The 22,654-nt window shown below is 40.8% G+C and overlaps 1 protein-coding gene across 1 annotated transcript; it reads right to left on the bottom strand.

The window, feature by feature from the left end:
* Positions 1 to 1,306: 1,306 nt before the first annotated feature.
* LOC131407917 (interstitial collagenase) lies at positions 1,307 to 9,346 on the bottom strand. Its single transcript, XM_058544513.1, has 10 exons — positions 9,242 to 9,346; positions 8,573 to 8,820; positions 8,331 to 8,479; positions 7,964 to 8,089; positions 6,769 to 6,924; positions 6,513 to 6,630; positions 3,935 to 4,068; positions 2,240 to 2,402; positions 1,598 to 1,701; positions 1,307 to 1,416 (listed from the first exon to the last, which is right to left on the bottom strand). The coding sequence occupies exons 1-10, from the start codon at positions 9,344 to 9,346 to the stop codon at positions 1,307 to 1,309; spliced, it is 1,413 nt and encodes a 470-aa protein (XP_058400496.1).
* Positions 9,347 to 22,654: the final 13,308 nt, after the last annotated feature.

Below are 22,654 nucleotides of genomic sequence, written 5' to 3'. Positions count from 1 at the left end.
CCAGAATCACGAGTACCTCAAAATATTCTCAAGACTGTCTATGTACTGGGAAAGTCTGCAAACTGAGCACCCTCTGAGCTACTCATAAAACTCATGGGGCTTGGAAACTACCTGCATGACTCCTCCCTACATCATCATCCTCCCAAATTAGGTATGATGAACTAGACAATGCTTGTCTAGAAAATCTAGATAATGCAGCTTTAACAAAATCTGAAATCTTAGTGGCTTAGCACAAGAAAAGTTTATTTCTTAGGCAAAATCTACTGAGGCTTGGGGTAACTGGAGTGTTGGCCCAGCAATTCAGGCTTCTTTCCTCTGCGGAAGTGCTCTCAATAGCTGCTTCTACAATCACCACAGCAGAGAGGGGAGACCACTGGAGAAATTTGCACCAGCAATCAAATGTTTCCATCTGGAGTGATCTTGGTCACTTCTGGGCATAATCCACCAGCCAGGACTAGTCAGGTGTCACTGCCCACCTCCCACTTCCCCAACAACTGCAGGGAATTGGACTGTGGGAAAACATAACCCTCCCATGTGCTCAGAAGAAGAGAAAGGGATATGCCCTTAGAAAGTTCTACCATGCTGTCCCTGCTTTTACCTAAAACCAATTTTGGAATCCTTATATGGGACATGGGAAATAGATTTTCCGTCTTCTATATGATATGAATTCCATGAGAATGGAGAATATTTGAACTTTTGGTATATCCTAATTTCCCACATGAATATTTTGCATATTTGTCACTTCCCATTTCAAATTTGAAATTTAATCTAAGTGTGACTTTATAATCAGGGAATAAGAATATAATAACTTAAACGTTAACAGAAAGTTTATAAAAGAGTAAAGACAAGGATGACTTTATTCCAAATATAAAACATTTTATTTTCTGTAACAAAAGTTGTCCCTTGAATATAAGGATGATATTAGTGGCTGCTTATATATTCTTGAACTGCTTTTCCTCTGGTGAAGACTCATATCTCTTGTCTCTTGCTGTCTTGAGAGATGTTCATCGCTGAGGCTGCTCTCCGGTATCAATATCAGAATGTTATACTTTGGAAAAGAGCTTTTCTATTGCAAAACTGAATCCATAATCCATGAATTTGACCTTCTTTAGCCTTCATTGGTGTAACTAAATTATAGCAGTATATAAAATATTACATTCTAAATCATAAAAAATATTTTCAGAATGAGATATAAAAAAGATTATATTTAATAGCTCTGTATTGTATTTAAATATATGGCTCTTCAGGAAAACACCTTCCTTGGGTTCTCAAAATATATTTTTCTGTTCAACTTTGTAACAGTTGATCAATTTTTTCTGCAGTTGAACCAGCTATTAGCTTTCTGGAGAGTCAAAATTCTCTTAGTTTTAGGATCAAATTTGTATTGCCTCGTTCCGTGAAAGAAATAAAAAAATCCTGGAAATGAAACAAAAGAAACTTACTACATTATACAAATGATTTCTAGGTTTAACATGAATTCTTAAAGAACCCAAGTCATTTGTGACAATAAATATTTTTGGTGTGTGCTGTTCCAAATAACAATACTGATGCTACTCTATGGCAACAGAATAGAGAAAATACATATATATTCACTTACCATGTTTCTGGAAAACAGCATCAACTTTGTCACCAATTCCAGGAAATTCATCTGCTATCATTTTGGGATAACCTGCATCCATGGATCGTTTATATTCATCATACCTGGTCAAAAAATAATTGCATGTGTCAGAACTGTTTGTTAAACGTAGCGTGCTCAAAATCATTACAGGGAATTCACCAGCAGGAATGTAATAAAAACTTGGAGTTCAATAGATCATGTTTAAAATAGGGAGGTGGCATGAAGTGAGGTAGGATGTTGGGTGGACTAGAAGATTTATAAGGTCCCTCTGAGCTCCAACGTCTAGTTATAATTCTCCAGCAGGTGCCGCACAATGTCTTGTTAAGGTAAAAGGTGATGAAAGATAAGTTCTTGTTTGCTGAAGTAGCTCTCTGAAGATGAAAACCCTCCTTTTCACATCTTCTCTTTCAAATTTTGCCCCACGTGCTCCCTGGATTTCTGGGACAGGTATTGCCTGATGATTGTTGATCAATAGACTTGGATGCTGGACTGGCTACAGCCATTCATAGAAAAGTCAGCTAGCCAAGGCAATATGAGACTCATTTTAAATTGGTTCAATCTAGAACTTTCTCTTATGTTGAAGGAACTGGGACCCTAACATTTTCTGCACTCAGTCTTTACCTCCAGCACTCGTTAGCAACAAAGAAGTATGTTTTCCCAGTATCTTCCTCAGAAACAGCAGCATCAATATTCTTCACAGTTCTAGGGAAGCCAAAGGATCTGTGGATGTCCTTGGGGTATCCGTAGAGCATGTCTTGACCCTTAACAACCCAGTACTTATTACCTGCCAATCAAGAAACAGGGATGAAAAAACTTGCCTGGGGCACCAGTAGACAGTAAGCAGATTTCCAGCTAAATTCTTAATCTCACATGCTAGAGCAGTGTCCTGACTGCAGGTTAGAATCATCTAGGGTGATTTTTTAAAAATACCGATGCTGGTCCTACCCCAGACCACTTAATTCAGTGTACATTTTAAAGTTTCTTAGATGATTCTAATCTGTGGCAAGCTTTGAGAATGATTGGTTTATGGGGCTGGGGGGCTGCTTCCCAAAGCCAGATGTTCACATGACTAAAGAGTTCATTATACCACCTCTGTGGTATAAAACTCACTTGTCCAGGTTGCTCAGGGGCTGTGGAAGTTCACACCAATAGTATCCTAAGGGCCAGCGTGTTGTAATGACTCACAATCTGCAATGACTTGCAACCCTGGATAAAAATCATTGCATCTGACTAGAATACAGTTCTAAATACTTGAATTTATGCCGTGTCCAGATTCTGTATGTTTATACTTAGTAGGCTCCGCATCGCATAAAACTGGTCTTATATCTTGAAGCCAGGATTGATCTCATTGCACAAATATACTTATTTACCCCTCAGGAAAAAGTAGTTTGAAACTTTGTGTATCTAAAATCCTGTTTAATTTTATGAGATAAGGGCTAGAAAGCCCGTTTCAAAGTTTTTTGCCCATCTGAACTGCATTCAACTCTTTGCCTTGAGTGTATGACTGGGTCAAATGTCTTAATGTTTGTCTGTACTATGCCAAACATATATTTGCAGAAATAATGGTGTTTGGCATACTATCTTCAAAGCCAGGAGCTGATCATTGGATTATGTTTCATTCTGATAGAATCAAAGAAGTTTGCCCCATTCAATTCACGGTAATTCAGGACTTCTCATACTTTAATGTACATACGAATTGCCTGGGAATCTTGCTAAAATTCAAGAAGGTTTGGAGTGAGACCTGACAACGTGGATGGACCTTATGGGCATTATGCTAAATGAGATTCTGTATTTCTAACAGACTCCTAGGATGATGTCAACGCTGCTGGTCTGAGGACCATGCTTTGACAGCAAGGCTGCTTGCCCCTATCTGGCTGCCCAGTGGGGGCCTTCCCCTCTCTCAGAAGAATTATTTGTACTTAAAATAGGCTTTAGGAAATCATACAACCCAAATGTTTCTGTTCAATCCTCTCTATAGTGTTGGCCCGAGTCTCTCAATTTTATTGCTGAGCACCCCCAGGGATGTGGAGAGTTGAAAATACAGAAATCATTTGCACAAAAAACACTTTCATAAGTCCCGATTCATAAACAGGCAGAAAATTTATATCTGCAATCATATGCTTTTTGTTTAAAATGGCTCAGAAATGCACTATGCAATTCTTAATTAAGATGATGGACTCCCACTGATTTGGTAAGTGAGACTAGTAGATTTTCAAAAGTCCATGGATAGAAGGTAGCTAGTACTCTCTTATATATCAGTCCCCAAAAAGATAAAAAAATTATTCATAAAAACCGAAAAATAACTGGAAGCATTACCTTTAAAAAACCGGACTTCATCTCTATCAGCAACCTCATAAGCAGCTTGGAGTCCATTTGGCAGTTGTGGCCAGAAAAGAGAAATGAAATTGAGCTCAACTTCTGGGTAGAAAGGATTTGTGCGCATGTAGAACCTGATTTGAAAAAAAGAAAAGAAGATTTTGATCTAAGTGATAGCAAGCTCTGGCTGACATCCAGCTCCTCCTTATTGCTGGCACCGGTGGTGCGCTGGTAAATGTTTAACATCTGGCTTTCCAAGACGGGGCTGGGGAGCAGTCACAGCTTGTAGCATTTGCTTATTTCCATGGTGGAAATACTCCCACTAAGGCAGATTTCAGGAGATTTGCAGTAGTGCACATTGTATAGTATTTCCACCGTACAAATACATCAGGCATAAACAACCTCAGGAACACAAATAAATAGTAAAATGTCATAAAATAATTACAAAGAGATGAGTTTTGATTATTTTTATTACTTTTGGTTTAAATATAATTGTAAGTTTACATAATTTAACTTTTAATACTGGTTGTATTTAGCAATCAGCTTGCAAAATTCTCAAAATTTAGTAATCAGTTTTGGAGAAACTCTATGAGCAGCTGCAGCACACCACTGGCTGGAACTCAATGCTAACATACTACATTTAGTGCACACTTCCAACACTTAGGCCCTTTACCTACATCGTGCCCTACCTCACAAAAACTTTACAAGAGCATATTACTCTCATCTCACAGGTGAGAAATTGAGGTCAGGGAGGCCAAGGTGGTATCTAAGGCCATGCAGCTGAAAAGAAGCGAAGGTTGATTTTAAACTCAGATCTGGCAGCCACTCCCTTTATCCTCCTTTGATTGGTGGTTTACAAAGTTGATTCTACAGTCCATAGGAACTGGGGTAACAGTGAAGCATAGATTGTCATGTGGGCTGACAGAAGAGTTTTCCAGATTCCACACCACAGGGAAGACTATGGCCTTGGCAATTAGAAATCTGACTTCTAGATCCAGTCCTGCCCCTGCCTGGCTGTGAGACCTTAGGCAAGTCAGTTACCATTACTCTTTCTAGCCTTTCATGTCTTCATGTCTTCGTGACATTTAAATGATCTCAGTGTCCTTTCAGTTCCTGCAAATCCTAGACTTGGTCCTGTTCCTTGGAGTAATCCCTCAAAGACTTGTTTGGAAAGGTGTGTCCTGCTATATTGAGAGCTTTCCTTTAAAAGTATGTAGTTCCTTAGCACTCCTCAGCATTGCCCACACCCTCTATAGTTTACAGTCAGCCTTATCTTCTACATTCAAAAATAGTAAAGCAGGGCCGACCCCCTGGCTTAGTGGTTAAGTGCGCGCGCTCCGCTACTGGCGGCCCAGGTTCGGATCCCGGGCGCGCACCAAGGCACTGCTTCTCCAGCCATGCTGAGGCCGCGTCCCACATACAGCAACTAGAAGGATGTGCAACTATGACATACAACTATCTACTGGGGCTTTGGGGGAAAAAAAGGGAGGAGGATTGGCAATAGATGTTAGCTCAGAGCCAGGCTTCCTCAGCAAAAAGACGGGGATTAGCATGGATGTTAGCTCAGGGCTGATCTTCCTCACACACACACACACACACACACAAAAAATAGTAAAGCAGAGAATGGGAAGCATTAGGAGCCAATACTCTGCTTTCTGGAGTAGATATGACCACAAAGTATAAAACTGCACCAGCAACACTCCAAGAAGAGTGGCTGAGGAGAAGCGAGCCTTTCAGAGCACCTCTACTTTCTATATGCCGTGGACTGTATCATTCAGAAAAAGATTATGTTACTATTTTGCCTGATCCTTTAGGAATCAGTATGATACATAGAACAAGCTTGCCCCTTGCATGTGAGGGGACTCTAGACTTTTTGAGGCCACACACTGCAGGGGGAGTTCTAGGATCCTCCTCTGAGGAGGGAAGCACATTGTGACTCCCCATATGCCCCCAAGGGAGGGTCCTCATGAACTCTTGGAGATTCTCCCTGCAATGGCTTCTCCCCTTCTCTAGGCTTCTTGGCGGGCAACAGAGACCTGTCATGATCACAGGCTTTGGAATGGCTGTCTTTTCTAGGATGGAAGGGGTAATACTTTAAGGGTGGCTACAAAACCCTCACCAGCATGATGGTGCTATGAAAAGGACTGATTTCCCCTAAGAAAGTACTAATATGCCTATCATCATAAAGAGCAGCATAAATGAAAAGAGCCCTGAAGTAGGGCTCAGAAGACCCAATTACTGCTCTGCCACAAATGACTCCTGTGACCTGAAAGGATCTCTTTCCTTCTCTCTGCCTTACTTTACTGACCTGTAAAATGGGATTATATTGGCTTATTGTCTACTTCAGTGGTGTTTTCTCTGAGAATCATATAACAGAATACATGTGAGGAAAAGAAGCTGTTATAAATTCATTACGTTGTGCAAATGCAAGCAATTGCTTACATTTATTATAATTATAACTATGTATGTAAAAAGTGTAAGATAATGTGTGAAGCACAGTAGTGGCCCCTAGGCACCCATAGTAGTAAGTGTTGTTATTATTACAAATACAAAACACAAAGAACAATTGGTGTCTTACCTGTCTTTAAAGAACATCACTTCTCCCCGAATTGTAGTTATAGCATCAAAGGTCAGCTTATTATCACACACCTGTGGGGTCTGTGGGCCAGTTGGCTGGATGGGATTTTGGGAAGGTCCTAAAGCAAAGAGAGATGTGGAGTTAGTTCTGCCTGGCATTGGGAAACTACATAAGCAATGAAAGACAGCTTCTTAAAGGGTGCAGTTAATGGCTGTTTTAATAGCCCCTTATCCATAATGTCTTTCTTTATACTCACCATATATGGCCTGGATGCCATTGATGTCATCCTGAGCTAGCTGAACATCACCACTGAAGGTGTAGCTGGGGTACATCAAAGCCCCAATATCAGTAGAATGAGCGAGTCCAAGGGAATGGCCCAATTCATGAGCCGCAACGCGATACAGGTTGTAATCTAAGAGGGCCAATAAATGCGTTTGCAATTATTTGAAATGTTTTCAGCTTTGAGATATTTAATTAAGAAGTAATCTACAACTCTACAAGGACTAATGCTCACATGTTCTCGATAGCTTTGTAAAATATATATAAAACTTTTTTCCAAAGGTGGGAGGAAGGCATTTATTAATAGTGAAGAGAGAGAGGTCAAAGCCTAAACTCTATGATGACACTGATACAATTAAAAAGCAAACTCAGCCGATTGAGAGTCTAGCACAGATTAGTCAATCTTGTCAATGGTTAGATGGAATATGTGATATCACAGAGAAGCAATAGAGTTCTATTCACGTAATTTTTTTTCCTGTTTGCAAACTGATACTTGCCTAATGCTGGAAATTTTGGAAAACATGTACAGCCTCTCCTCCCTTAATTTCCACATAATCTTACTAACACTGCTAAATTTTGGTGTGTCTCTAGTAAAAAAAGATTCTATGGGGCCAGCCCGTGGCTTAGCGGTTAAGTGCGTGTGCTCCGCTGCTGGCGGCCCGGGTTCAGATCCCGGGCGAGCACCGACGCGCCGCTTCTCCGGCCATGCTGAGGCCACGTCCCACGTACAGCAACTAGAAGGATGTGCAGCTACGACATACAGCTATCTACTGGGGCTTTGGGGAAAAAAAAAAGGAGGACTGGCAATAGATGTTAGCTCAGAGCCAGTCTTCCTCAGCAAAAAGAGGAGGATTATCATGGATGTTAGCTCAGGGCTGATCTTCCTCACCAAAAAAAAAAAAGATTCTATGTAGGTTCCCACAAGGAAAATATTGAGATTTTCAACATTTTCTTAATAGAAATTTTAGAGTGACCTATTTGTAGCCACTAAGATGTTGTTACTAACAGAAATATCCTTCTCTTACAGTTTTCTAGATGTATCATCAAATTTCTAAGTGGTAATAGAAGAATATATACTTCTATTAATGCATTCTTTCAGTTAAATCAACCAATATTACAATGAACCAAGAAGAGGGTAGGGGAATTGAGAGAGACAAGATTAATTGACTTACTTCTGAAATTGCTGGTCCACGTTTCATCGTCATCAAAATGAGCATCCCCTCCAAGACCTGGGCCTGGTTGAAAAGCATGAGCAAGGTTTCCTCCAGGTCCATCAAAGGGAGAATTGTCACCGTGATCTACAAGAGACAGAATTCAACAAATGTCCCTCTTGGTTCTTCTTAAGGCTAACCAATGAGGGATAGCATTAGCTTTGCTTAGAGGCAAACAGACTGCCATCAAATGTGATACAGTTTCACTCCTTAAGCACATAAAATTAACACTCCTCTTAAACAAGGAATTCTAGCTGCAAAGCTGAAGCGATTTAAAGGCAAAGTGAAGTTAAGGTGAGAATACTTTCATGCCACAAGAAGAGCTTACCTCCCCTGACAAAGGATATCATTATGTCCGCTTGACCCTCAAAGACCTTGCTGAAGGTCAGGGGTGAGACATTACTCCAGAGTTGAAAGGCTTTTTCGATGGCCTGGTCCACATCTGCTCTTGATAAATCTGGTGTGTAATTTTCAATCCTTAAAATGAAATAAAAAACAGACACATCAGAGCTCATTTCTTATGACTCTGATGGGACATAGCGTTCTCACTCTGATGCTCAGTCTGGTTACCTGTAGGTCAGGTGTGTGTTCTTCCATCGAGGGTTCCCTTCAGTGATGGCAAACTGAGCCACATCGGGCACCCCACATCTGGGCTGCTTCATCACCTTCAGGGTTTCAGCATCTGGCTTCCCAGACACTTTCAGCCCAAAGAATTCCTGCATTTGCTTCAGTTTTTCCACCACTGGGTTGCTACCGTGTCTCTTCTTTTCAATTTGCTTGCCATCACTCTTCAGGTTGTAGTAGTTTTCCAGGTATTTCTGATGAAAGATAAAATTACTCAAACACTAGATGGGAAATCTTTCTCATTTTTCTAAACATTGACAGTATGAAATTTTAGCTGAAACAGAGAACTACTTTTAAAGATTGCATTCAGATTCCATGGTTCTTATTATCCTTATTATTGGTGGAAACTGTAATTTCAGAGTAGAAATCTCCTTACCATTAGTTACTATGAAGTCAGAATTACAATTTGTAGAGCCAAAGTTGCATATTGTTCCTTTAGCCAGCCTATGCCTGGCTAGGTGCATCTTTCGGGAGAGTGCCCTCTCTGACAAAAATTTCTCTCTGTAGGAAATCCAGCTTTAAATAAACTCCATTATACTATTACTACTCCATTATACTGTGGAAAAATGCAAATGAAGGCTTTTGCATTTCTGGCATGTGAAATTCAGCATTTACCTGGACAATCTCTGCATCTTGCTCTTCTGTTTCTGAAGGCACTGCTGGGAAGCCGTGAGACCCCACGCCCCAGAGTAGCAGCAGCAGCAGAGGAAGGCTGGGCATGCTGGCTTCTGTCTTCCTTCTTGGCGAAAGGAATCTGATGCCTCCCTACCTCCTGCAGCTCCAATACCTCAACTAGGAAGCTCCCTCTTTATATATAGAGCCCTTGCACTTCCAGAAAGCTAGAGGCTGTCTGACTCACATTTCATAACATCCTCTTGATTAGCAATGAACAACCTAAGCAATCATCAGAAATGATGACTCCAAGCAGATTATTTGGATACGCTTGGTGTTGTAATCTTATGATTAATATCAAACAGGACGTGCATGAAGGAGACACACTTCACTGTGTAAACTGTTGTTTTCCCCAATTCATTTCTATCCTATTTGAGAAAGGCCTTACTATAGACAGAGATCACAGAGTGCTCCATGAACTTTCTAAAAAATAGGTTTTGCTACTTGATTCTGCTGGTCGTAAAATGCTCTGGGTTGTACACACACCTTGCTCCAGGGCAGAGGGCAGAATTACTGACACCGTATGCTCTATGGCTGTTCTGCACTTGTACTGACTGAAGTTTAGCTCTGCAGGCACTCACTTTGGGATGACTCTTCTGGGTTCAGTGCTGTTCCCTTCGGCCTTTGCTAAACTCCGTGGTACACTATTTCCATTCACCACGGTTCCCTTAATCTTCATTCAGGCCCAGAGTTTCAGAACTTGAGGAGAAGACCCCTGTTCACAGGTGGGGTTTGAGAGAACTCCTCACCCTGTGTAGACACTGCCCATCGGCATCATGGGACAAATGGGATCCTTCTCTGAAACCTGTCAGAATGTACCAGATGAGGCAGGGGCTGGCAAAAGACCATGTGTGAGTCTGGCATCTTATTTTTAATCATCCTTGTTCCCTTCAATGTGAGCACATCTTTGCTCCTTGGGGCTCAGGAGCAATTATTTATTCTTTCATATAAGCATTCATTCATGTATTTACGCATTCATTCATTCATTCATTCAAAAGATCTTATTTAGTATCTTCTGTGCATCAATTACTATGGGAGGGGGCTAATTAGTGAATATACGTCTTATGGGACACCTTAAGATGGCTTTAATGGAAGTCTGTATAAAGTTGTACAAAGTTTTACCAGAAAATGTTGAAGTAGAAGAGACTCTGGAGCTGGTCAAGTCCTGTTTCCTGACCTTCCTTAGATTCTCCTACTTCCATCATGATTTTTGCCAAATCTTAATGCTACCTCTAGTATTGCTTTTGTATTTTTCTTTAAATTTATTTTAAATGTTTTGCCTCTTTATAGGCTATCATATCTGTAAAACCATAGTTCAATGGATTATTGTTTTTGTATGCACGTTAAAATAAATACATGGCTATGTAATGAAAAATGAACATTTATGTATTCATGTTCCACATTAAAGTGTCTTGGGGGCCACCAGTGGTATCCGTTTCACTCTTGGTGAGAAAAGCTGATCTAAATCTGTAACTTCCTCTACTCATGCCGCACGCTCCTTCCTTGCAAGTGTTTAAATGAGACATAAAGTTGAGAAACACTTGCCTATATTCTTCCACTCCAGCATCTGGTGGTTCTCCCACCTTTCCAACCATGTCAGATTTGCTTTCTCACCTTACTGATTTCCGTTTTCCTTGTCACACTAAGAACAACATCTTACGCATAAATATTGTTTCGATATATGTTGGATTGATGTGAAAGAGCTTATTTCCTCTCCAATCATTTGACCGCAACTTCCTCATCTAAGTGAAGGAATATGTGAGTTTGAGATGGTAAGAGGAATAGGAGGAAGCTCTCAGGAAGATGAAATCCTCTGCTCACAGGCATCAGATGGAGGGTGGGGTGAAGACCAAAGAACACAGCAATTGAAGTGACTCCAGCATAGACAAGGAAAATACTGAAGGGAGCTCTTTATATTAGAGGTTGAACAGACTGCATTTTCAAAGTCAAGGGGTGGCAGACACACCCTTATATTGGGGAATCTGGTCAGTGTGAATAGGTTGCCCCCAGCTCCACTGGGGCCTGGGAAACAAGGGTCCCAGGGTTAACTCAGAATACTGTTATGACCACCTGGAATTGGGCAAAAAATCATGTAAGATATCACCCTGGAAGAATTTCATGAAATGTTCCATCTGGCAAGAGTCTATATATCCTACAGTCTAGAAATTTTCAAACTTTTGTAAACAAAATCCCTTTGGGAAAATCAATTTGCAAACTGGATGAAAGCAGAAGTGCTCTGTTGGAAGCAGGGGATGGCTACTGGGAGTCCCACCTACATCACTCTCAGTTTGTCCCCCTACCCTCTTCTCTAGCAAAGTCCCCATTTTCTATGGAATGATAAGGATTCGGTGCAGTGAAGCTCAAAAACCACGGCTCTAGTCCAGCATCCTGATTTTCCAAATGAAGAAACTAAAGGACAGAGAGGTTGCCCACAGGCCCAGGGTCACACCTCTTTGGGGATAGGAGGACAGGGGTGGGAGAAAAGAGCGAATAGAGCTTGGACTAACATCTTTTTCTCCTGGTCTGCGTCCAGAGCTCTTGACCTAAAAGCTCTAAGTGTGTCGTCCCAACTTTGAGGATGCTGACGTGGATTGGAAACTGGCTGCTTAAAATAGATTTACATTAAACTTCTTCCTAAAATAACAAAGAATTTTAAATTAAGTGTTGGTTAAGTGGCAAGCCTCAAAGATTCACGGGGTCCTGAATCCTGAAATTTCCAGTTAGGTATTCATAGCAGAGCATATGTAACTTCTGGGCTAGTGCTAGTGTGTGATCTATTTGAGAGTGAAAAAGAAAACATAAAAATCTAGAACATAAAGTTGGGGATTAAATCCTACTAAAATCCTAGCAATGCCTGGACATTGCGTAGTTTCCAAGAAGCTCGAGACGTGTTAAAGTTTCAATGTTCTTCACATTTGGATATTTTTTCTCTGGGAGATTTTTCTTTCCCCATAATCACTTTTGAATGTAATTTTGTGAAAATTATCCCTCTACCCTTTATCCCCTGGGAGAATGACAGGCTTAAGAGGGTTCTCATGAGTATGGCTGTGTCAACTGACTCCTGACTCTTTCCAAATAGGCGAATTATTTCCATGGTTTTCCTGGTCGCTTCGTGCTGGCTGCTCTGTGGAAGGACTCAAATATGTTTGTACTTTTCCATATTAAATTCAATCTTGGAATTTCACTCTTGCTTCATATTTGTTTATGCTTGGAAATTCAACCTTCTTAATTTTATACTTCAATTTGAGTGTCAGAAATATTTTCTATTTTTTTTGGCTCTACAAGTCTTGTAGGACCTCTTTTTAGCCCAGAAATCTTAAATATTTAAAGCTATTTTTGATTTTGGAGTAACATGAGGGAAAGATTTGTCCCACCCCATATATTCTCCCTACACATGGCCACGTGGTAGATTTGTGGACAACCACTGTGTGCCAGACACTCAACAGACACTTTGCACCTACTGGTTACTTCAGTCCTCCTGGTTACCCTCCAGGTAGAAATGATTGAAGTATCAACCCTAAGTCACTCATTGACATGCATCTGTGCAACTCCAGTCCACCTCCTAGCAGTCTTTGTGGTACTCCGATCACCTGACATGACACTCTGGATATAGAAATTTTGCCTCCCTAACAGACAGAAAATGTTGTGAGACACTAGGCTGGTTACATTAATTCCATCATGTCTACAATAATGTCTCCATGCCACCACCCTGTCCCTCAGGCCTGAAAGAACCTTCTCCTTCAAGCTACCACTCAATCACCCTTATTTCCTTTACCAAAACTCATGAAATTGCAGTTTGTAGTTACTAACTCAACTTAGTAGCTCTTTACAAATGATTGTTGAATGAACTAATGAATGAATAAATCACTGAATAAATAGATACCAAGTGACACAAATAAAAGGGCCACATCTCATTGGGCTAAGTTGTCTGCAAAAAGTCTCGTAGATATGGTTAGATTTTTACTTCTTTTACTCTCCTGAGATTAAAATTATTTAAACTATCAGGAAAAATTTGGATATATCCGTTGAGTGGAGATTTTGAATGAAGCACTGCATATTTACTTTTGCCTATTTGCGCACCATCTTATAACCATGCAGTCTCTGATTATTTTGAGCATTTTATTAACTTGTTTGCCAATAATATTTCCTCTTCTGGATAATTTAGTAGACACTCTGGAAAATGCTTATAGGAAGCACATCCCTGAAACCAGCCTACAGACTTTCGCAGCTGTAGCTCTCCTTAAAGGATCAAACCAAAGGCCCTGGTGGGGATAAGCTGCTTGTACCATGGCTCAGCTCAGACAAGTTGGAACCATTCTCTCGCAGCCCTCATGTCTGTGATATGGATTTGAGATATGTGAGGAAGCTCAGGACTTCCTTATGAGATTTTTATTATGCGGCAATGCCCAGACTATGACTTGCTTGTTTGAGAGTCTCTGATATATATCTGTGCCGTCTTCAGAACTTTTTTCTATGATTCAGGTCTCAAATTATGTTCTACTGCTGCAGAATTTTTCCGTGTTTTAGACAAAGTGGAATGTTCACTAAGCCTACTAACCTTTTACCTAGTTCTTAATTTCTCTCAACTACTCATGCCCCAGCTATAATTCATTGCAATGACAGCTGGGCTGGTCAGCTGGTTTTCCGAATCAGTCAACGTTTTCGAGTGTTGGGTAAAAGAAATAGCATTTAACGTTTACTGGGCCCTCGATAAATTTAACATATATGACTATTTTGTCCTCACAATAATCCGGTGGAATAGTTAGGAATAGTTGTCCCACTAGCAAGTGGTAGAGATAGAAACTTGAAATGAGGTCTTTGGTTACAAAATCGGGTGACTCAGTTCTTAATACAAAACATTAAACAATGCAGACATCTTTATATACGTGATGTTGGGATGTGTTTTTTAGTTCTAGTAGAAAATTATTGTTGAAACAACCAATGAGATGGTACAGTCTCTTTTTGCTTAAGCTGATGTCTCCTCCTGTGATTTCAACCCTCTCTCTTCCGTATAAGTGTTTTCTTTGATACAGATTTTTTCTCTCTCCTGTAAACATGTATGCCCTGTAAAATAGATTGAAGACCACAATGATAACTATTATTCCAACCCACTACACCTTGAGCATCTCTCTTCTTTTTGCCATCAATCTTATTACTTAAGCTTAACCTTGACTTTAACTCCTAGCACTGCACTCTCCATGGTTACTACTGACTCCCACCACAAAGTCAAATGGCTTTTCCTCAGTTCAGGTTTTCATTGATTCCTTTTGGCATTTGCTGCTCAGACTTGGGAATGCTTCTTTCCTTGGCTTGGGAGTTTCTGCATTTTGTTTTTTTCCCTGTACCTTTCTGATTACTTCCTTTCCTTTGCTGACATCTCTCCCTTCTCGCTCCTCCTAAATCTAGCCATTCACCACGGTCCTGCTCTGAGTGTCCTCATCTTTAATCTCTCACCACTTTTTTCCAGGACAGTCTCATCTACTCCTATAACTTCAGCCAACATCCTCACAAAAATTGTACCTTAAACTCTGGCCCGAATTTTTTCCTAAACTCCTATCTCAGTTTCAACTGCCACGGGGACATCTCCACCTGGATATGTCTGGTATCATTTCTTTTTAAACAAACACTCTTATTCTTCACCTTCCTACTTCTCATCTAGCACAGAACTTCCTAAACCACAGACTTGGGTTCAAATACCAGCTCTACCAATTACTAACTAAATGACCTATTACTCGATACTTTTATGTCTTGATTTTGTCATCTGAAACATGGAAATAATAATAGCATCTGCCTAAGATGGTTTTTTTGAGACTGAAATAAGATAATACATGTACAATATGTTAGCACAATGACTGGAACACAGTGAGCACACCTAAAAAATGTTTGTAACTATTTTTATGAATCAAATCCTTCACTGGTTTCCCCTATCTACCAAAGCAAATAGCAACCAATTGTAGCACTCAAGACCTGCCATGCTCAGGTTGAAAAACAGCTTCCGAGTTCCACTTCCCACTCTTCCAGACAAACTGACTTACACTGTTCCCTAAATGTGCTCGCACCATGTCCCCTACCTTGTCATACTTTCTATTCCCCTCTCTTTCTACTTATTACAATTCTACCCATTCTTCAAGGTCCAGTTTAAATGTTACTTCATTCACAAAGTTTTCCCTTTCCTCCTTCTGTGAGATAGTTCTACTCTGAATTTTCATAGGACACTACACTTTCTTAAAGCACTTTTCATATTTTCCTCACCTTGCCTTCACTCTCCTAACGGAAGGTAATTTGTTGAAAGGGGGCTGGTGTTTTATTTGCGTCTGTGGCCCTGTCCACGTCCCAGGGCTCACAGGCTTCGCACAAATTTGCTCGACTTGGACAATGTTAGGTTAAATTCACTAGAATAAAAAACACGGCACATCAACACTTTTGAGGGTAACTGTCTCTTCTTTCAGAAAGAGTTCTTTCAATTGGCAAGCCCAAGAGGAAGCACAGTCACTATGAGGGCTGAAATAGTTAAACCCAAAGAATCATACTGAACTCCCAAAGAAATTATGATTATCAGGTTGCCATATTATATGTGGACAAGAACACATTAGTTAACTATTCCTTTAAATTTTTTTTTTTTTTTTTTTTTTGTGAGGAGATCAGCCCTGAGCTAACATCCGCCAATCCTCCTCCTTTTTTGCTGAGAAAGACGGCCCTGGGCTAACATCGGTGCCTATCTTCCTCCACTTTATATGGGACGCCGCCACAGCATGGCTTACCAAGCAGTGCGTCGGTGCGCGCCCGGGATCCGAACCAGCGAACCCCGGGCCGCCGCAGCGGAGCGCGCGCACCCAACCGCTTGCGCCACCGGGCCGGCCCCCCTTAAATTTTTTATAGAAAATTGAATGCCTATAGACTTAACTCACTCCCGTTTATTAAATAGGTACGATATATGAGGCATCAGGTACGTGCTAGGAATTGCAAAAATAATCGAACACCAATTTTGCTCTCAGAAGTCAGTTCTCTCATGAAATGGATGCAGCCTGATTATTGTATAAACTGTCATTTCTTCAAGTAGCTGCTAAAATCTTAGGTGTAATTTATATTATACCAATAAATATTTATGTAGGCACATATCTCCAAAATTATTATGGAAGATGACAGGAAAAATAAGATTCAAAGTGCAAGTGTGTACTTTCTAGCCAATTTATCCAGAAATCTATTAATGTCCAAAGCAAATTTAATCAAAGCCTCTTTTTGCTACTCGTGTAAGCATGTCTCTTTTAGTTCTGCTACTTCTTAGTACTGGTAACAGATGTTGTCATATCGGCATAATTAACATCAGTTATGCATTCTTGGAGAGGTAACCGGAGAGGGACTTAAAGGAGCTGTATGGTTAGATAGTCGTCTGGACTGTCTTTCAATAAGCCCTCCTTGGAGGGTCTTCTTTCGGGTCCTGAAGAGTTGATGAAAGTGAAGGGCTCTCAAGCCATTCTGTACACCGAAAACACGAGTAAGTATTAGTTGGGGTTTGGCATTATGGTAAGGACATCCTTCGAGATCAATTGAAGAGGAAACCACTTCCGTTTCCCTATTGCATATTAGTGGTCTTTGAAGTTTGGGTAATAAAATATTATTTTCCAAATAAATCACATACAATTAGAACAGTTTCTGGCACAGAATAACTGAGTACATGCTAAAGAAGAGTTAGCTTTGTTATTTTTATTATTATTTCTCCTCTACCAACTAAATTCAATGTAAGCTAAGGTACAGAGATAGCCATAGCCTGTCACTTCCAACCAGATTCCGTGGGAGCCTGGATCCAGCATGGCTTTTGTAGAGAAGCTCCCAAAAGACAGTGCCCTCCATGGTTCTATGAAAAGAAATGAGGTTCACAGGCCATACAGCTTTCAAAAGAAGCGGGAGAATGTGTACAGATAGAATGAATGGGGCATAAGGATTTTTAGAGAAATCTTCTGCAAGGATAAGAGCCAGAACCCCCTGGAAGAATTCATCCTAAAAGCTACACAACTAGAGCATCAGGCTGTGTTCTTCCCTGGCCTTGGCTCTCAGTCTGAGGTCACAGAGCCCCCTCAAATCCCCCAGAGTCCTCTATTTCTCATCTCTCCCAGGGCCCTGCTGTCAAGATTGTAAGAGCAAATCTACAGACTCATTTACACTGAGGGGTTAGCACAGTCTCTGTATAAAAAGAGACCAGTGTGTATTACATATTATATATAATATATTCATGACTCAATTTCACTAAATATGTATACCTATATAACTATACATACATAAATATACTTAACACAGTGCCTGCAAAAGAATGTATACATATAATTCTATCGGGAGTACATAATAGGATAATATATTGAGATGTAAAATTGTATTTTTTGCTCCATAATTTCCCCTCATCTTGCCAAGAACTCTGTGTTCCCTAGTCTCTGAGATATCTTCAGGACTACAGTCAAAAGCTACTTGATTGAAGGCAATATCTCTTTCCAACTTTTGAAAAAACCCAAGATCATTTGAGGAGGTTATGGTAGGTGTCTTCACTAAGAGGGGAAAGGAAAAAGGTTTGAGGGAAGCATAAGAGAGAGGAGCAGTTTCCTTAAACCGGGAAGTGGAACATTTGGGCATTTTCCCACCAGGCATAAAGACCCATGCTCCACTTCCGGCTCCTTGGAAGATCCTGAGGTGGCTGTGAGGTGGGCCTAGGGAGGCTGGGTCCCCTAGAACTGGATCCTTCCACAATATAGGTGAGGAAAAATTGAAAGGCAGACATTATCTTCTGCAAAGCACCAGTAGATGGCAGAATGAGATTTAAGCCCGGGGCTGTTTGTTTCCAAAGCCAATGCACATTCCAGTATCAGTGCTTTGTGCGCAAAATAGTGGCTTTCTAATTGCAGTGAGTGAGGATAGTTACCTTGTACATGGGTAGGGGATGTATAAGACAGTCTTCTTTCAAGTGCCCTCCAAAAGACGTGGTAGAAAAAGCAGAGAATTTTGAATCAAATGACGTACGTTTGAATCACAGGTGAGCAATCTTGGGTGTTATCATCCACAAAAAGGAAATGATAATGCCTAGCCCACTTGTTTATGATATAATTGAACTGACAGGTACTTTGTAAATTGAATGACTACATGTCACAATTGCCGTTACCTCTTGGCCGTTAAGACTGTCCCCGTGATCACGTACTACATAGCAATACAGGATAAACAGAAGTTCACAGACGTGAAACCCATTTTCTGGGTCTATAGTTAGTACTTTCTTGAAGTAAAAAGATAAATTTATCCCTAGAATATTAACCAACATTCTATACTTGCATTATAAATTCAATATATTCCCATTGATTGATACTCCAGGTAGCTTGGTTGCAAATGTATAATTATTACATGTACACAGAAACAGAATATTGAACCAGAAATAACATTCTGATGTGAAAGAAATCTAATTTTTGTGTAAGGCAGATTTGGATTCAAAACTCGATTTTGCAACTTTTTAGATCTATAACCTTAGGCATGTTAACCTCTCTGATACTTCATTTTCTCTTATATAAAATGGAAATAATAATATTAAGATCTGCCATGACAGTTTTGGGGGTAATTAATTCCCCAAATGCAACATACAGCATGCTTGTCTTAGCTGCATAAATCACGGCCAGGAAGTCATGTATCATACGCACTCACCTTTAGTTTTATCTTGGGAAAGTGAAACTCATTTTCCTGTTAATCATGCTGAGGAGATTTTATTGATAAATATAGTTATGTTAAGAATCAGCTGTTATTCTATGCCCTGTCACTTACCAGGACCATACCCCAGGGTGGCATTTTCCCCCAAAGCAGCTTTTTTCTATTGACCAACAGGAATTAAATGACTGATGTGGATCCTCTAGCACCTGTTCGGTAAATCCAGGGTGCTTATCCCCCCATATGCTTTGCCCCTCACTGGGGCACTTTTAATCCACTTTAGAGATGCTTAAGAAGTTTACTTTATGTGCAGGAGACAATGCTTGTTAGGTGAGTAAGTTAATAGTTTAATTTATTGTTTATAGCCTGACTACTTCCAAAATGGATTTACTGCTGAATTATTCACTGACTGAATAAATTAATTAATATGATTTGGGGAGTATTTTCTCAGTTGTTACATTTATTAAATGAAATTTAATGTTCTCAATTGTATAATTAGGGAGTTGAATACTTAATATTCTTCCCTCTACAAAATGACTCAGAAAAAAACCATCTTTTCTTCGCTGTAGTCGAACCAACTCTTTGTGATTCCCGAAATACGGTTTGTTCATATCTTCATGCCATTGCATGTGCTATTCTCTTCCTCTCCATGCTTGACCTGATGGACTCCCACTGGTTCTTCACGTCTAGAATCAAGCATTGCTTCCTTCCCAGACTTATTCATTCATTTATTCATTTAAAGAAGCTTAATAAACAATGACTAAGTGTCAGACACGGTGCTGGGCACTGAGGACAGCCCAGTGTGGGACATAATTGAGAGGACAGTTAGAGCACACTGTGTATTAGTGGGTGCACAGAAGAGGAAGATTGAACACAGCCAGAAGGCAGGGTGATAAGGTCAAAGAATGTCCCAGAGAAGGTAATTCCTGAGCTAGGTCTTCAAGAGCCAGTCAGCTGGCAGACTAGCAGGTTTATTTCCATCAGGAACCATTTGATTGGAAAGAATGACAAACTGAATTAAACGGAAGTTTATTTTAAAGAATTAGAAGAATCTCCTGGAATCCAATAATGAGAAGTGGTTTGAAGGGATAGGTCGGGCAAGTAGAGTGAGATTCCTCCAACCTCTCCACCAGCTTTTCTCTGCTGTCTCCATTCCATTTTTCACGACTCAGAGAACACTACCATCTCTGTCAGCACCCAGGAGAGCAGAACACTGAACTATTGCAGTTCAGCCAGGGGCGTGATTAATTTCCCAACACGTGTTCATAGTCTGAATGTGAATAACAGGCTCTAAGGGCTTCTGCCAACAGAGTTAATTACTGGTTTCCTTTATTTTCAGTAAGGAAACCTGGACTGTAACATGTCCCTTTCCTTGTAGACTTTAGATGACAAGAAGTAACCAACAACTTCAGACACCTTTACTTTTCATCCCAAGACCCTAAAACTTTGCCCTCAGGGAGCACATGGCTTGAGTTTGGGGAGACAGTTTAACACAGATAGCAGTTGAACCAGCTGCTTTTTCTCCTCCCCTAACTTGCTGGCTTCACCTTGACATGGCATTCTCCTCCGCCCTGCTGGGACCCCACAGCCAATTCCATAGATTCTCTGAAGGTCTGTGGCTTGCCAATCCACCCCCAACTTACGTCTAAGCCAAGAGTCATTTTGTTGGGAGGTTAATTACAGTGGATTTATGATATGGAACTTGGGGAAGCTCATGGAATCCAATCTCAGGACAGCCTTCCTGAGGAATGGGGAGATTACAGGCTCTCTGTGTCTCTGGCTGTTCTTCTCAGGCTCTCTCTCTCTCTCATATTCTCAGCCTTAGCCTGGATGTTCGTTGTTCTCTCTCCTTCTGTAGACCAGCTTTGCTTTGAGGATGATGCTCCCACATAACATCAGCCTGTGCAGGACTTGGACATCCTGTGGTTTTAATTCTGGTTCCAGCCCCAGATGATCTTATAGATCCTGTCCCCAACATGGTCTAACCGTGCGTCCTGGGTCTGTTGTTTCTAATTCTGGGAGACAGCACGGGATAGGCTCTATTTTATTTTATTCTAACGTCCCTCTCTAATTCAATCAGCCGTGGGCCAACTGTGGGATTGCTGGTACAGACACGGTTGCTTAGGCCTGTCACATCCCCTGAGACTTTGGAAGGATACGCCCAGAGAAGGGAAAGCAAACTGGGCAGGCTTACCACATATGTCATCTGCAGTATGCCAGGCAGTGGATAGAGTGAGCAGAAGGGCTGGAGGAAGCAGAGAGCTTAGCATGTATAGGGAACGTCACGTGGTTCAGTATGGCTAGAGTGTAGCATTTAGAGTGGGACATAAAGAAGAGACATAAAGAGAAATGACACAAAGAAGCAAACAGGGCTGAAGTTATGAAGGGCCACGACGCCATGCTAAGGAGTTGATGGAGATGAAAAGCCAAGCTATCTCCCTTTCAGGCTTTTACACGTGGTGTACCTCCTCTCTGTGAGGGACACCATCCCTCCTCTCCTTTACTCACCAAGTATTTGCCCTGGGGGTTTCAGCTTAAATGTACCTCCTCTGAAATCCTTTCCTGAGCTCCCAAAGCTGGGTTAGTTAGTCACTGTGTGTTTCCCCAGCTCTGTGCGCTTGCTCTGAGCAGTGCTCATAGCCCAGTCTTTATTCTGATCGCCTGTTCACTCTTCTGTCTCTTTTGCTAGAATATAAGCAGGAACTCTGTCTAAATGTATCTTTATCTTTGTTGCCAGCACAGTGCCTGGCAATCTTAGACATTCAGTAAATATCTGTTTAAGGAATGAATAACTCAATGAATGAATGAGATGGAGGTAAGTCAAGTCACAGCAGCACCTTTCCTTGCTTAAAGGTCAAGTCTGGTTTTGCTTCTTAGGTAGACCAGCTGGAGCTCTCTTGGCCCCTAGCCCCTGAGGAATGAAAGCCCTCCTGCAGGTTCTCTGGTCTCAACCCTGGGACTCTAGATAAAAATTCTCTCCAGATACCTCTCTCCTTGTTCCCTATCCACTTTCCACATGACTAATCTAGATTACTTTTCTAATGTGATTCTATATTTTGTCATCTTAATCCTTTCCCTTCTTCACTCGCTTCTCCCTGATTTCCTCCCTCAACCTGCCGAAACACCCCTCCACTCATCATCTGCTCATCATTGGATCATCTTTCAGGGTCCACACTTCCTGTCCCAAACTGTCCATGCCACCAGCACATCACATCCTCTTTTCTATGTCAGACACACGTATATAAATATAATAATTCACATCCTTGACTCACAAATAGCAAGAAGAGGCAATATATAATTATAGATTATGATACACCTGTTATCCAACTTTATTTCATTAATGGCTGTGATGCTTCAATTCAGTGTTGCAGAAGAGTGGTTAAATATATATTTATTGTGCACACATTCTATAACTCAATATTGGAGTGCCCTGGGGCTTGGTCTTGGGGCCATTTCCCTTATATTCTCTTATATTCTTACTCTATTATTAAACTCATCCAATTTCAAGACTTTAAAACCATCTATGTGCTGATGACTCCCAAATTTGTATCTCCAATCCAGATCTTCTCCTTAAAATCCAGACTCATATATCCGACATCTCTACCTGGATGTCGAATAAAGATCTTAAAGACACCACATGTCCAAAACTGAACTTCTGATCTTTACACCAAAGCCTGCTCCACA

Source organism: Diceros bicornis, chromosome 7 (genome assembly GCF_020826845.1).
Source record: "Diceros bicornis minor isolate mBicDic1 chromosome 7, mDicBic1.mat.cur, whole genome shotgun sequence".
Lineage (NCBI taxonomy): Eukaryota > Metazoa > Chordata > Mammalia > Perissodactyla > Rhinocerotidae > Diceros > Diceros bicornis.
Note: the sequence above shows the minus strand (reverse complement) of the source record. Positions and strands in the feature narration are given on the sequence as shown.

What these genes read in the sequence shown, in the direction of transcription:
- LOC131407917 (XM_058544513.1), bottom strand. Translation starts at nt 9,346, where the DNA reads ATGCCCAGCCTTCCTCTGCTGCTGCTGCTACTCTGGGGCGTGGGGTCT. An exon ending in AAGATGCAGAGATTGTCCAG is followed by an intron (nt 8,821 to 9,241) that starts GTAAATGCTGAA and finishes ATCTTTCATCAG; the next exon opens with AAATACCTGGAAAACTACTA. An exon ending in TGAAGTCCGGTTTTTTAAAG is followed by an intron (nt 2,403 to 3,934) that starts GTAATGCTTCCA and finishes CTTGATTGGCAG; the next exon opens with GTAATAAGTACTGGGTTGTT.